General features: G+C 47.4%; 1 protein-coding gene across 1 annotated transcript in view; it reads left to right on the top strand.

The window, feature by feature from the left end:
- LOC115325132 (tumor suppressor candidate 3) overlaps positions 1-13064 on the top strand; it is a 59124-nt gene that overhangs the window by 12206 nt on the left and 33854 nt on the right. Inside the window, exons 5-6 of the mRNA XM_029985834.4 lie at positions 4785-4842; positions 8581-8721. Of these exons, the coding sequence (XP_029841694.2) occupies positions 4785-4842; positions 8581-8721 (199 nt within the window). The remainder of the gene's footprint in view (positions 1-4784; positions 4843-8580; positions 8722-13064) is intronic.

Genomic DNA, 13064 nt, shown 5'->3' with positions numbered 1-13064 from the left:
GGCCAATGGCGTTGGACGACGTTCTGTCGCGCAGCGATCCCGAGGTAGCAGCACCAGCCAAACTTTTTTTGTCATTCGAGCTTCGATCATGGCGGAGTTCTCTACTCTCGAGGACCTGACGCCGTTAGAGGTTGAAATTCTTCGGCGGACAGCTGACCTGGGGATGATTTCCTATGAAGCCACTCTGACGTGCGATGTGGACGATAGCAGCGCTTCGGAGTCGTGTTCAGGTTCCGAGGACGACGAAAAGCAGACCTTTTCGGGTGTTCGATTTGCGGTTGGGGCAATTCATAACCAAACAAACGTTTGGCATCGCAGCGATGTCAAACGATGTCGCCACATTGACTTTTGCCTCGGGAGGAAGGCTGGTTCAGACGTGTGCAACGAGCGCGTTCTACGACTGCGTCCGTTGTAACCGGAGCGACCGGAACGACCGCTCTGTGCCGCGCGTACACACACTTGCAAGTTGCAACCACTGCAACAAGCGCAGCGGGTCGTCAGCACAACGACCGTTTCTACGCCGCCGCTGTCAGCTGTTTCAGCGGTGCCTCTAAAAAGGGGACGCACTGCCACTCAATACCATAACAGAATATAGACAGACAGTTTTCTATAGCCTGAAGCTTTATTATTGTTTTTTCCATAATTAGCTTGCAGGGTACAGTGGATGAAAAAAAAGAAAAGAAAAAGATGCAGTACGCCGTCTTGGACGATCATGACTCTAATACACGACTTTGCCAACAGTACAAATATCGGCACACGCCTTTTCTACGCTTATAAAAGACTATGTAATCTTAGCAGCGATATAGCAACGTAGAAATATGATTTCGTGATCAGATAGACGTTGCGAGCGTTCAGGATTGCTAACACTAATCACCTTTCTCCGGTGATGAAAACGCGTGAAACTTCGTATCCTTTATACGGTATGCGCCAGTAATACCTTGAACTTGAGCACACGGATAAAATGCGCCAAATAAGAAATCCGGGCGATGTTTGAGGACACAAATGCTTAGAAAGCACCTCTGTAGTCGAAGTAAACAAACACGACGGCACGGACGTTTCTGCTGTCTTGAGAGTGCCGCCACGACATCGCCGCATGAGTAGGTGGACCTTCCCTTCTAGTACGTGCTGGGTTATCATAACGACACACGACGAAAACTCACAGTCAAGGATAGTGCTTTTAAGTGGAACGGTGAGCTTTCACCACGCCGTCCACGTCGACGATCATGAACGGGCCTGGAGACATGAACGCACTTCCGAAAACCCGGAGGGAAAGAATGCATGATACGTGCGCTTCCGTGCATCCCGAGGGAACGGGAAATTCCCCCCCGCGGAGGAAGGCAAGGAGGAAACATAGTCCGTTGTTTGTGAAACAATAATTGCAGTATCGCGTATTCGAAACTAGAACTATTTTACGTCTTGTGAAATTATCATGCATAACATATCTAAATGAACTGAAAATTGTTTCTTTAGCGAAACTTTACAAAGGCCGCCAGAATTTTCAGACATACGATAATTTCATTGGTCGGCGCAGGAACAGAAGCTGAAGCTTCTGAAACTGAAGATACTCATTCACTGACGCTTCTTTATTGCCATCGCACCAAAAAGTAGCTTCCCCAAAAACCACTTGAGTTCCCCTTTCAAAAAAGGCCAGTTCAAGATAGCAAGACGTCATAGTAAACCCACAGCAATAGAAAAACATGGGCACCGTTTTCTCAGGAAGGGGAATCCTCAATTACCCACCACCGCCACAAAATTTGACCAATGCAAATAGGTAATATCATGGAGATCCCAAGCGTTATTATTGCTCTTTTTAGGCTCGTTGTGCATTATATTTTGACTAAAACGTCAGATCTCTGGATGTAAGGAACGTAATACAGCAGTTATTGTTTGAAAATGCTGTCCGACGGCGCCACCTGGTGTCTGCTCCGAGGCACAGAAAGAGGGGCCCGTCACGGTATTTGATTGTATTTTTAATTGAAAAATCGACCGCCCACGTGTGTAATTTTGGGCTTTTTAGGATGCTTAGAGCGCGTAGATTGAGTTATCACCATAAACAATTGTAGAGCCCTTCCACTTCACATGAAGATGGAGGAGCAGCGAAGCTGTTATCTTCACGATGTCTAGGACGATGCCTAGAGGATGATGTCTAGGACGACCTCGAGGACGAAGCCTAGAAGACGACGTTTAGGACAACCTCAAGGGCGACTTCTAGGATGTCCTCAAGGACTACTAGGACGACTTCTAGTACAAACTCAAGGACGATGCCTAGGACGATCTCAAGGACGGCTTCCTAGGTGACCTCGAGGACGACTTCTAGGACAACCTCGAGGACGGCATCTAGGACGACCGTAGGTCGACTTCTAGGACGACCTCAAGGACGACTTCTAGGACGACAACGAGGACGATGCCTAGAGATGATAACAAGGGATCAGGACCTCACTATCTAACAATGCCAAGGAAGGCTGACTCATGCTGGTTTTTATTTTTTGTTTTTATTTATTCATACTTACCACGACTAATGGGGAGTTTTCTGTTGACATATGAGGACACATTTTTTCCCAGACCTCAGTGCCTCTTTAAAGAGTCATGAAACAATATAGGGTTTGGAATGTTTGGGACTTTGCAGAAACATACTGGTCCTAGTCTGGCCCAAGTATATTCTTACAGACCACCACAGATTCAGAAGCTTCTTTGTCGCAGTAAAATTGCGAGGATAGCAGGGGACTTGGTCTTACCTTCGCAAAGCTCAGTGATGTAATTGTGGGATCGAAACCACTCGCTTGACGACAGTCGAGCACAGCTCGTGGATTGGACACGAAAACTGCGTGAGCACTCAACTTTGGATCGTAACAATAAATGCCTGGGTGGTCACTCGAGTAGTGGCTCGTGTCCAACCATTGCGGTGACGAGATTGGCCGAACTCTAACCGTGCCTAGAGCTCGGCACGGGTTTTCTGCTTCGCCAACCCCAGCCGCATGGCTATGATTAACGTTGGCGGCATAGGGTATGCGCCAGGCCACTTGGCCACTTGTTCTGCCTCCAAGTCAAGGGGGTGAATGACGCTCATATTTCTCGAATTTCTTTGCCGACTGCCATTGCTTAGAAGGAAAAACTAAGGCAAGTTTCTTTGGTGATTAACCTTAGGCAGTGATTCTAAGTAATATTTAGCAAAAGCAGAAAACTCTTTTCATGGCACCTTTAAGGGTGGTCTGCACACTTGCGTTTATGTTGCGACCACTTACTACGATTAAAGCCCCTTAATGTGTTTGTTTTACGAGTACCGTATTTGCACGAATTTAACGCAATCACGAATATAATGCGAGGGCAGGTTTTGATGCCCTCAAAAAGAAAATATTATTGCTATTATAACGCGAACCAAGGCCGCATCAATTTCTCGCACTCGGGGGCATAGCAGAAGTGAAAAGTGAATAAAAATAAAAGAAATATCAGTTTATGTTTTACCTGCACTCATCCTCACTGCTCAGGTCCTTCTGTTTACAATCCACTTGGCGACTACGCAGAGAAGCAGCAGCACGGCACCTGCTTGTCTGCTAGTTCCTTTTTCTTCCGTGCAAGCTCCTCAACAGCCGACAATCCCAACAAGGCAGGAAGCAGAATCACAAACACCAGACCACTCTGGAGCAGAAACTAAACAATGTGCAGGCAGAAAAAAAGACTGCTGAATCCAATACACGATCACACTTCTTGTTCTGGTCCCTTTGCATAAACAAATGCCTCGTGTTGCCTGATTGCGTAAACGTAACAGCAGTCGGTGGTCTTGGTTTGGCTTGTGTTGACTTGACTTGGCCCGGCTTGGCCTTTTGCATTGAGCCGGAGGGATGGCTTTCTCCCCTGGCTTTCTCCAGACTCGCGCGCCTCGTGACTGAACTCGATTCCGAATATAACGTGAGGTGCGTTTTGGAGCACGTAATTTCGAAAAAAAAACAAAAAAACCTCTCGTTATACATATTCGTGCAAATACGGTAACATCAAATGCGCCAATGCGTGAGATGCGAGCCTAGTGGTGCTCATGCGACCCTTGGAAGCAAATGGCGGCTCTGCACTGAAACGAGCGGCCCTTGAAAGCGAATGGCGCCGGGGGGACAGCTGCGCCAATTGTGCTATTTTGCTACATTCACAATTTTCTGCTCCTAGCTGCTCCAAAAGCTCAAAATGAACAAAATTGCACCACGCTGCGCCAGAAATCACTGTTTGAGAATTAAAAACCATAATGCATTGGCTGGGCGTTTTTTTGTTTTTTTTGGTCGAATTTGAGATGGAAAGAATAGTTACACGTAGCAAGCAGATTTATAAATTCTCTCAATTAGGATAACTGTGAAACAAATATGTTGTTTATCTGCCACAGTTCATATAGTTGCTATATTAAAATCGGCGAGCTTAGAAGTTGACAACTGAAAGGTTGGGAACAGCTTTCACGAGTTGAGGTAGCTTTCGTTCAGGCATGGTGCACGATAGTGAAAGGCTGAGAAACTATTCAGTATTTGTCCAACACCACTATACGCTTTGCATTCACTTCAAACTCAAAATTCTCTATTCACACATAACTGCTGCACTTCATTTTTCCTCTGTGAATAAATGGCAAGTTTGTGTTTTATTTCGACTGAATGCCATGACATATTGCCAAGAGAGAGAGAGAGCATTAGTGAAAAAACTTACTGTTTGGTTCTCTCGATGAAAGTTAATCGGGGAAATCTTTAGTACTTGCAACTATTATGCCTTTTTCTGCTTATAACAAATATTCACTTTTTTTTTTTTTTTTTCAGGATTGGTTTTGGAGCGGACAGTATTGCCCGATGGATTGCAGAACGTACTGAAGTCCAAGTAAGTTTGGATTCTTGGCGTGTTGGCCTTACTGCGCAATGGGTTGCAAATTGTGCCACCTGGGCACAATTTTTTGGCTTAGTTTATTTTATGTGTCTCCACATGTGCAACAGTTTGTAAAGCGAGGCCTTGAGAATGTTACATTAGACGCAAGATGCAGCTAAAAAGCCACTATACTTTGTCTTCCATTCCAATGAGCTGCAGCAGTTGCTATGAGCCAACCTGGCCAATCGAAAACTGTCAAACTCTCGGGCGACACCTGCACGGCATCAGATTGGCTGGAGTGACTTGTAGCGTCCACTGTGGTTTATTGTCAGGAGAAACAAGTATAACTAAGGTTACAGTTTAGTCCGCTTAGGTGGAAGAAGCGAGGATCGTGAAATATTTCGATGTAGAGAAAATTCTATATACAAAATGAAGCAAAAAAAATGTGCGTAAGAGCAATGCAGCAGACCCACTCGCGGCTCTCACTGGCCTGCACTTTACCATTGATCGGAACGCTTTGTCGAAGAGTTGACGATAATTTATTGGAGCAAAAACAACCGCGTTAGTAGAGCCCGTTTCTTTGAGCTCGTTGCATACCTGGTACCGGCCTGTTTTACGGTATCTAAACAGTCGACAAGTGCAAGTGCGTAGCGTCATAGCCTTGGCAGCAGCGGCTACACTCGAGCTCGGATGCAGCACAGTGTCCTCGGCGTCTGCGGGAGTGGGCTCGCCGCTTGCAACAGGTTGCTCCTGAACGACCTCGGTGGGGATCTCCACGTCAATCGGCTCCGCCATCACTCCCGCGGCTTCGTCGTCTTCGACGACGTCGTGGGAACCATGGCGGAGCTGGCCGACATCCGTTCCTTCACGCTGGCAGCCATCTTGTTCAAGAAGAGGCGAGCGAAACGACACAAACGCAGTGGAGCGGCATAGCCGACCGAGTGCAGAAAGCGGACGGCACGTACTGGGGGTCGGTGACGCCCCAGTGCCCTGTGTGGTGCTTCCGGCACCAACGGCTACACGCGCGGTGCTGGTCGAGCGTTTTGGAGTCGCAAGTGCCTGCTGCGTCACTACCGTGCGCCAGTGTATTGTGGGGAAGCCTTCGCACAATGCGGCACTGGAGACTTTGATACGTCCGTTATGAACCCAATCACATTCGATGTAATAATAATAAAATGCGCAAAACTTTTATCAGAATTCTACGAGGGTTTGATATAGGCAATAATTTGATATACCTGCATCTGATATAATTAGGTTTGATTGTTCGATATACCTACGTTCAATACAATTAGGTTCAACTATATTAAAAGTTACTGTAATTAGTTAAAATATTACTAACAGAACGCCTCTCGAGTTTAAGTGAAGTTTCAGTAACTTTAACCTCAACTTGGTTACATTTTTGGAGTAACTTGTAACACAGTCTAGTTATAGTAATGCGGAGGGCAAGTTCGTCTGCTTCTTGCGCAGGAAGTAGCGGTGACATCAGAACGCCGAGCCCTGATTGGCTGATCGCGACCCCCTATCTGAGCGTCGTCTGCTCCTTTGCAACGTCGTCTGCATCTGTCTTACCTTTCCTGCGACTTTCGAAAGTGCAGAGGCGAGAGGCCAGGTTCACAAAACAATCTTACGCCAAAAATATGCGTAAGACAAAACTTGAGAACAAATTCGTGTTCACGAAACAAAATGTTCGTAAGTTTTGTGCAGGTTACGACAAAATCCTACGACAGCTCCGAAGCTGTCTTACGCACTTCTGACGATCAAATCAGCATGGCCGACAGCATCGCGGTCGCGACGACCAACGGACGTTTATTTTTCTATATGCGCTTCTCACGCGTCCCGACTTCAAGCAGCAAGAAAAAAGTAAAAAGTACTTGAAACTGACCACGACGAACAAGAACGCTGGATCCACAAACACTCAGGAAAAGCTCCAACGGCCACGATTCCACCGACGACCAAGCGAGCACGGCAGATAGGCTTAGCAGGCACTCCGACTCGGCGACCGTCTGCCCACGACCGGCTGGCGTGCTGAATGGAATATGCCCGCGCGACCCTTGTGAACCCTTCCCGTCTTATACTTTGATGGCTGACCTCAATTTTAAATTAAGAGGTCAATCTCTTCCTCTTGTCATCTCCTTGTTTTCCGAGGCAACGGTGACTCTCGCCGGTAAAAAAGCGGTGAATCTCCGACAGACGCAGGAAAGGTAAAGCAGCCATAGCTTTGACTAGCAGACGTAAAGCAGACGATGTTAACTGCGCCAACCCGCCGACGCCGTTAAAGAGTGAGGAGTCTCGCCGCACACGAAAGGAAGGAAAAGTATTTGGGAGGGAACTTGTGGACACTAACCACCCTCACTCTCGGTTCTTAGCAAGCAAACCTTGGCGCCTCGGGACACCTTGCCAGTGAGTCCCTTGACTTCCCTCCTTGATGCGCGTCTGCTAGTTGTTAGACAAAAACAACGTACCGCTCGGGTTATTTCGCCTGCCCTCTCTGAAAGGCGAAGTCGAGCTTGCTCGACTTTCGAAAGTCGCAGGAAAGGTAAGACAGATGTAGACGACGTTGTGAGCAGACGACGTTGCAAAGGAGCAGACGACGCTCAGATAGGGGGTCGCGATCAGCCAATCAGGGCTCGGCGTTCTGACGTCACCGCTACTTCCTTTCTCATGCGCAGAAGACGAAAATGAGCCCACTTGCGAGGCGTATAGTTGGCAGATATACAGATTCATATTGAGTTAGTCTCAGCATCATCATTGCCATAAAATATGGGAGTGCCTACCCCAATTTCACCGAAAACTGGGTTAATCTAGACATGGGCACTTGTCCGGTCAAATCAGGCACTTAACGTATAAATTGCAGCGTTCTCAAGTCTTGGAATCGTCAAAAGTGGGCGCTTCCACGGTATTTTACGGTATGTGATCTCACTGCCCCAAGCTCTGCTCTGAGCCGAGGCTTAAAAAGCACCATGGAAGGCAGGATGCATTTTTATTGTGCATTTCAGTAGAGCGAGTTTTCTTATGGCTTTCACACGCTTCTAATGTATAGAACAGGGGTGGCCAAGCTTGCGGCTTTTCGCGTGTCGAAGTGCGACTTGCTGCTCCCTCCTCTAAGCCCCCCCTTACACACACATGCGCATGCACACGAACGCACGCACGCATGGACGCACGCGCACACACACGCACGCGCACACACACACACACACACTTTCCCGCCTCTCCCCGGTCACATGAGCACTTCCCAAAAAGAGAAATGGAACGCGTTTTAAATCGAAAGATTGGTTGCGGTTTGGTAGTCTTGTGCTACTGCTACCTTATGTACAGTTAGACTGCTTTTGACTCGGATAGATTAAAAGTAGTTCGGTTTTCGTTTATTGCTCTGGACAAAAGTTTGCCCCCCTGGAGCTCTTGGTAGTTTCGTGGTTTTGTTTGCGGCTTTTAGGCCGAGTCAGCCTGGCCACCCTTGGTATAGGAAGTTGGCGCAGTCTCGTGATGTAACGCCGACCGTAATTGTGTGCAATTTCAGCGATTACATGTCCAGGTTGTTGCATGTTTTAAGCCGAACTGCAACACTGGGTTGTGGTGCCGACCGAGCGGGGCAATAACCAACCACTGGAAAATGGTGGTTGTGGTACTCGGAAAAGTGTACCGAAACTCTCTATCTTGTTTCCGAAAAGGCAAGTGTCGCGCCGTCTGCGAGCGGGTTTTTAGGGCGGCAAGGTGGTTTTGCGGCCGGATGAGGCAGTGTCGCATACCTTCCAGATCCGCATCTTCAGGCCGCCAAGCTACTCGGGCACGATTGCACTGGTCATCCTGGTGGCCCTCATCGGAGCGCTACTGTACATGCGGAGGAACAACCTCGACTTCCTCTACAACAAGACGTCCTGGGGCATTGCGGCGCTGGTGAGATTCCAGACCGCTTGGTTGTCTGTTGGAAGTCCATGGAGTGCCATTGCGGACAATGGTCTTGTACCGGCCGGTTTACGCGTGTAGCTCAGCACTCAAATAATTCAGTCAGCATTACATCAGTGTTTCTGGCAGCATTACTATCAGTGCAGACTCAGCGTTACTGATGGTGCTGTCTCAGCATTACTGCCAGTGCTGACTTAGTGTTAGTAGGGAGTTGTAATAGACCGCGTCTGCCGTCGCGCTAAGCTTACCGAAGCTTACCTGAACTTATCTAGTGACGCTAACCATAACCGGAAACGTACGCGCGCCGCTAGCCTTGGCTGCAGAACTTCGGGCCTCGTTTCCGGTCGCCGTAAGCTTAGCGGATAGCAGACACGGTCTACTACAACTCCCTACTGTCAGCACTGACTCAGCCTTACTGGCACTGCTGCCTCAGCATTACTGACAGTGCTTGCTCGGCATTACTGTCAGCACTGACTCAGCATTACTGTCAGCACTGACTCAGCATTACTGTCAGCACTGACTCAGCATTACTGTCAGCACTGACTCAGCATTACTGTCAGCACTGACTCAGCATTACTGTCAGCACTGACTCAGCATTACTGCCAGCACTGACTCAGCATTACTGCCAGCACTGACTCAGCATTACTGCCAGCACTGACTCAGCATTACTGCCAGCGCTGACTCAGCATTACTGCCAGCGCTGACTCAGCACTACTGTCAGCGCTGACTCAGCACTACTGTCAGCGCTGACCGACCACCGACTTAGCCCTGCCCTGGGTGTGTAAGCAAGAAAATGTGGAGAGATACGCATTCTTGTTCTGGTACAGCACTGATGGAGTACAAAGTCAGTGCTTTCATCTACAGCTCTGCATGAACGGGCCTTATGGGTTCTGAGGAAAACAAGATCAGTACTTCGGAGGTTTACGTTGATCTTCCAAACCCTCACGGCATGCCGATGAAAGTCATAAAGCAATGGTTTTTAGAGCGCAGCTCTTAGGTGTCCGTTTCCGGCTTGAGCACCGTTGGCGTCGGCGTAACCGCGCAGTGCATTAGGGGTAAATTTCCCCGCTAAATTTAGTGAAAAATATTTCCCCGCTAAATTTAGCTTAAAAAAATTCCCTCTCTAAATTTAGCGTAAAAATTTCCCCGCTAAATTTAGCGGAAAAATTTCCCTGCTAAATTTAGCAGAAAAAAGCGGAGCAAACTTCCGTGCTACATTTAGCGGACAAAATTTTCCCACTAAATTTAGCGGGAAAGTTTCCCTGCTAAATTTAGTGTAAAAATTTCCCCGCTATATTTAGCGGAAAAATTTTCCTGCTAAATTTAGCGCAAAATATTTCCCTGCTAATATTAGCAAAAAAATTTCCCCGCGAAAATTAGTGGAAAAAGATTTTCCGCTAAATTTAGGGGAAAAATTTACCCGCAAAATTTAGCAGGAAAATTTCCCCACTAAGTTTACCGGGAAATTTTCCCCTAAATGGTAGGCAAGCAGGAGAGGAGGAGGGGCATAGCCTTCTCTCCATACCTTCCCCTCCTCCCCCTCAAGAGCTGCGCTCTAATTCGGCGTTAAAGTGGATTCTAAACGTCTTTCATTTTTTTTGTCCCAAAGTTCCCGGTCTCCAGCATTCACTGGAATCGGGAATTTCAGCCAAACTGAAAATGATCTTGAATTGAAACCCTTAGTTCAGTTTAATATCATAGCCAAACTGAAAATTAACCTAAACTAGAACGTCCAACCAAATGAAAATATTTTGCTGGATTGAAGCTTCAGCCAAATCACTTTGTGAACTGGGGGACTTTGATTGGTTTACGGAATGCAACCAAAATGCTTCAGAAGGTAGTGCAATTTGGGAGGAAAGCAGTTACTTTGGGATGGGCTTTCATTGGCATTTGCGTGTTTCTCATTTTCTTACTGAGCCCATGGAAGGTAGCCATCCTCGATCCTGGTCTGTGGTTGTCATTGATGGTTCTAGACTAGTTTTTTTTTAATGCTGAGTCAGCGCAAGAATGCCGATGAAAGCCATAACGTCATTGTTTTTTTTTTCACAAAGTTCCCGATCCATTCAGTGGAATTGGGAATTTAAGCAAAATGGTTGAAGATGAAATTTTGGTTAAATATATTTGTGTCTGGAAGGGAATAAAAGTAGGAAAGGTTGGTTAATTCAGAGACGGAATTACAATGGACATCCTGCAAAGCGGTGGTGTTTTATTATGCATAATGAAAGCTCTCTCTAGCGAATTTCATTCTCAACAAGACAAAAATATCTTTGCTAGATGAGTATTTTGGCTGTATCAGTACTTCAAGTGTGTGCACCTGCACGACAAACTTATCTGACCTTTACGCTATTGTTTAAAGAAATGTTGCTCTAAACTTGGAATACAAAGGCATATCAGGTGTTGATAATACTACCGTAAAATCCCATAAGGACGCCCAACCAAAATGAAGAGATAAATGATGGAAAACATGGGGTGGGCTATCTTTGGGGATGCCACAGCAAAACTTTATCAAAAATTAATAATAAGCGCCAGGGCACCCGCTACAAACCACGTGACGCTGGAACTGATACCGCAGATCGCGGACACGGCAAATTTGCGTTTCGCGGTGTGATAAACATGCAGGAATTCGCTACAAACTCCTGTGTCACGGGAAAGGATACCGCAAGTGACCAACGCAGCAGATTCGCGTTTCACGGTGTGAAGGACTCGCGGAAACCCGCCGAGAACTCACATCTCACGGGAACGGATACCGCAGATCGCGGATGCAGCAGATTCAAGTTTCATGGTGCAATAAAGACGCGGGAACCCGCTATAATCTGGCCTGTCACGGAAACCGATATCGCTCGCGCAGATTGCGGACAAAAACACGGGAATATGCTACAAACTCGCATGTCACAGAAACGAATACCGCAGATTGCGGACGCGACAGAATTGCATTTCACGAAGCAATATACACGCGGGAACAAGTCACGCGTGTTACTTACAGATAAAAATCTATATCCCGTCCGCAGATCGCGGACAAAAACACGAAAATCCGCTACTAACTCGGGAATGGATACCGCAAATCGCAAACGCAGCAGATTTGCATTTCACGGTGCAATATACACGCGGGAACAACTAGCGTGCTATGCGAGCCGATATCGCGCGCAGATCGCAGACTAGCGCGGGAACCTGCTATGGAACTCCCTTCTCGGACACACCGGTACCGCCGATCGCGGCGGGGAGGGGGGGGGGGGAGGAGAGAGGGAGGGAGGGGGGAGGGGGCAATGTTTCGGTATTTTTATGTTTCAGATATTTAGCCAGAAAAGTGGGATGGGCGATCTTTCGGGGGAGGGTGCCCTTACGAGATTTTACGGTAGTTAGAAAACTGATGTAGTAAAGATATTTTGTATAAATTAGCTTTTTTCATGAAGAATGCTAATTATACTCTACTGTATTCATGCACTTGTGCATCTTATGTGTTTATTAACCAGGCAAAAGTAGAATTTGACTGTGAAGCATATTTAGCCCAGAAATTCTAACCCTTTCAGAGGCCTTGGCTCTGCGAAAGGAACGGGACTCTGTGATTTACGTCAATGACTAATCTTAAAGGCCGACGACCAGTTCGCGCTTTCCACGTTTTCTTCGCTTCCTCCTCTCCCCCTTTTACCCTGTCCAGCGCTTCCGGTTTCCTCCTCCCCCATGGTGAGAAGGATCTTCTGCCTTGCAGAATCTCGGACCTGGTCGTCGGCCTCTAAAGGGGTTATGACACGCCAAAAATAAAATCTGAGATAACTATACTGCTAGGACCCGTTGTATGTTCCTATACTCCTGCTAAATTTGTTTTGAAAATGGCGCGAGAGTTTAGTGGATAAATCGATTTATATGCGGGTCCCTCGGAGGGGCGGATCCAGGCGCAGCTGGAGGCTGGCTACGTAGCCTGCTTCCAACGCGGTGTCTCCTTGCACGCACTCACAGACTTGGCTTTCTTGGCATCTCGAGCTTCAACTTCCTCGTTTACCTTCCATGCTTAGAGCATGCGATCCGTGACGATTACGTCTGCGGCATCGCTCGCCTTGTCAAAGTGTTTGACATTAATCGCAGCAGCGATGAGAGTGATTGCTATTATGAGATGTTGGAAGCAGTTCATTTTGACTGCGACCCGGTGGCGATCAGCTCCAATGACGACGAGTTACGGACAAACTCACCGTGGTCACCGTCGTCCGGGAATATCTCTCAGGCGCATGCAGGGTGGAAGGTCAAAGGGCCGGGGGCAAGAGCGAGAATAGTGTTCGAGTTACCGAGTTGCGTGAGCGGTTTTGATCCTACTGTGGCGAGGAGAGCTTGGGCGATCTGGG

This window comes from Ixodes scapularis, unplaced genomic scaffold (assembly GCF_016920785.2).
Source record: "Ixodes scapularis isolate PalLabHiFi unplaced genomic scaffold, ASM1692078v2 PGA_scaffold13__105_contigs__length_92229423, whole genome shotgun sequence".
NCBI lineage: Eukaryota > Metazoa > Arthropoda > Arachnida > Ixodida > Ixodidae > Ixodes > Ixodes scapularis.
The sequence above is the reverse complement of the archived record's forward strand: the minus strand, read 5'-3'. Positions and strand labels throughout refer to the sequence as shown.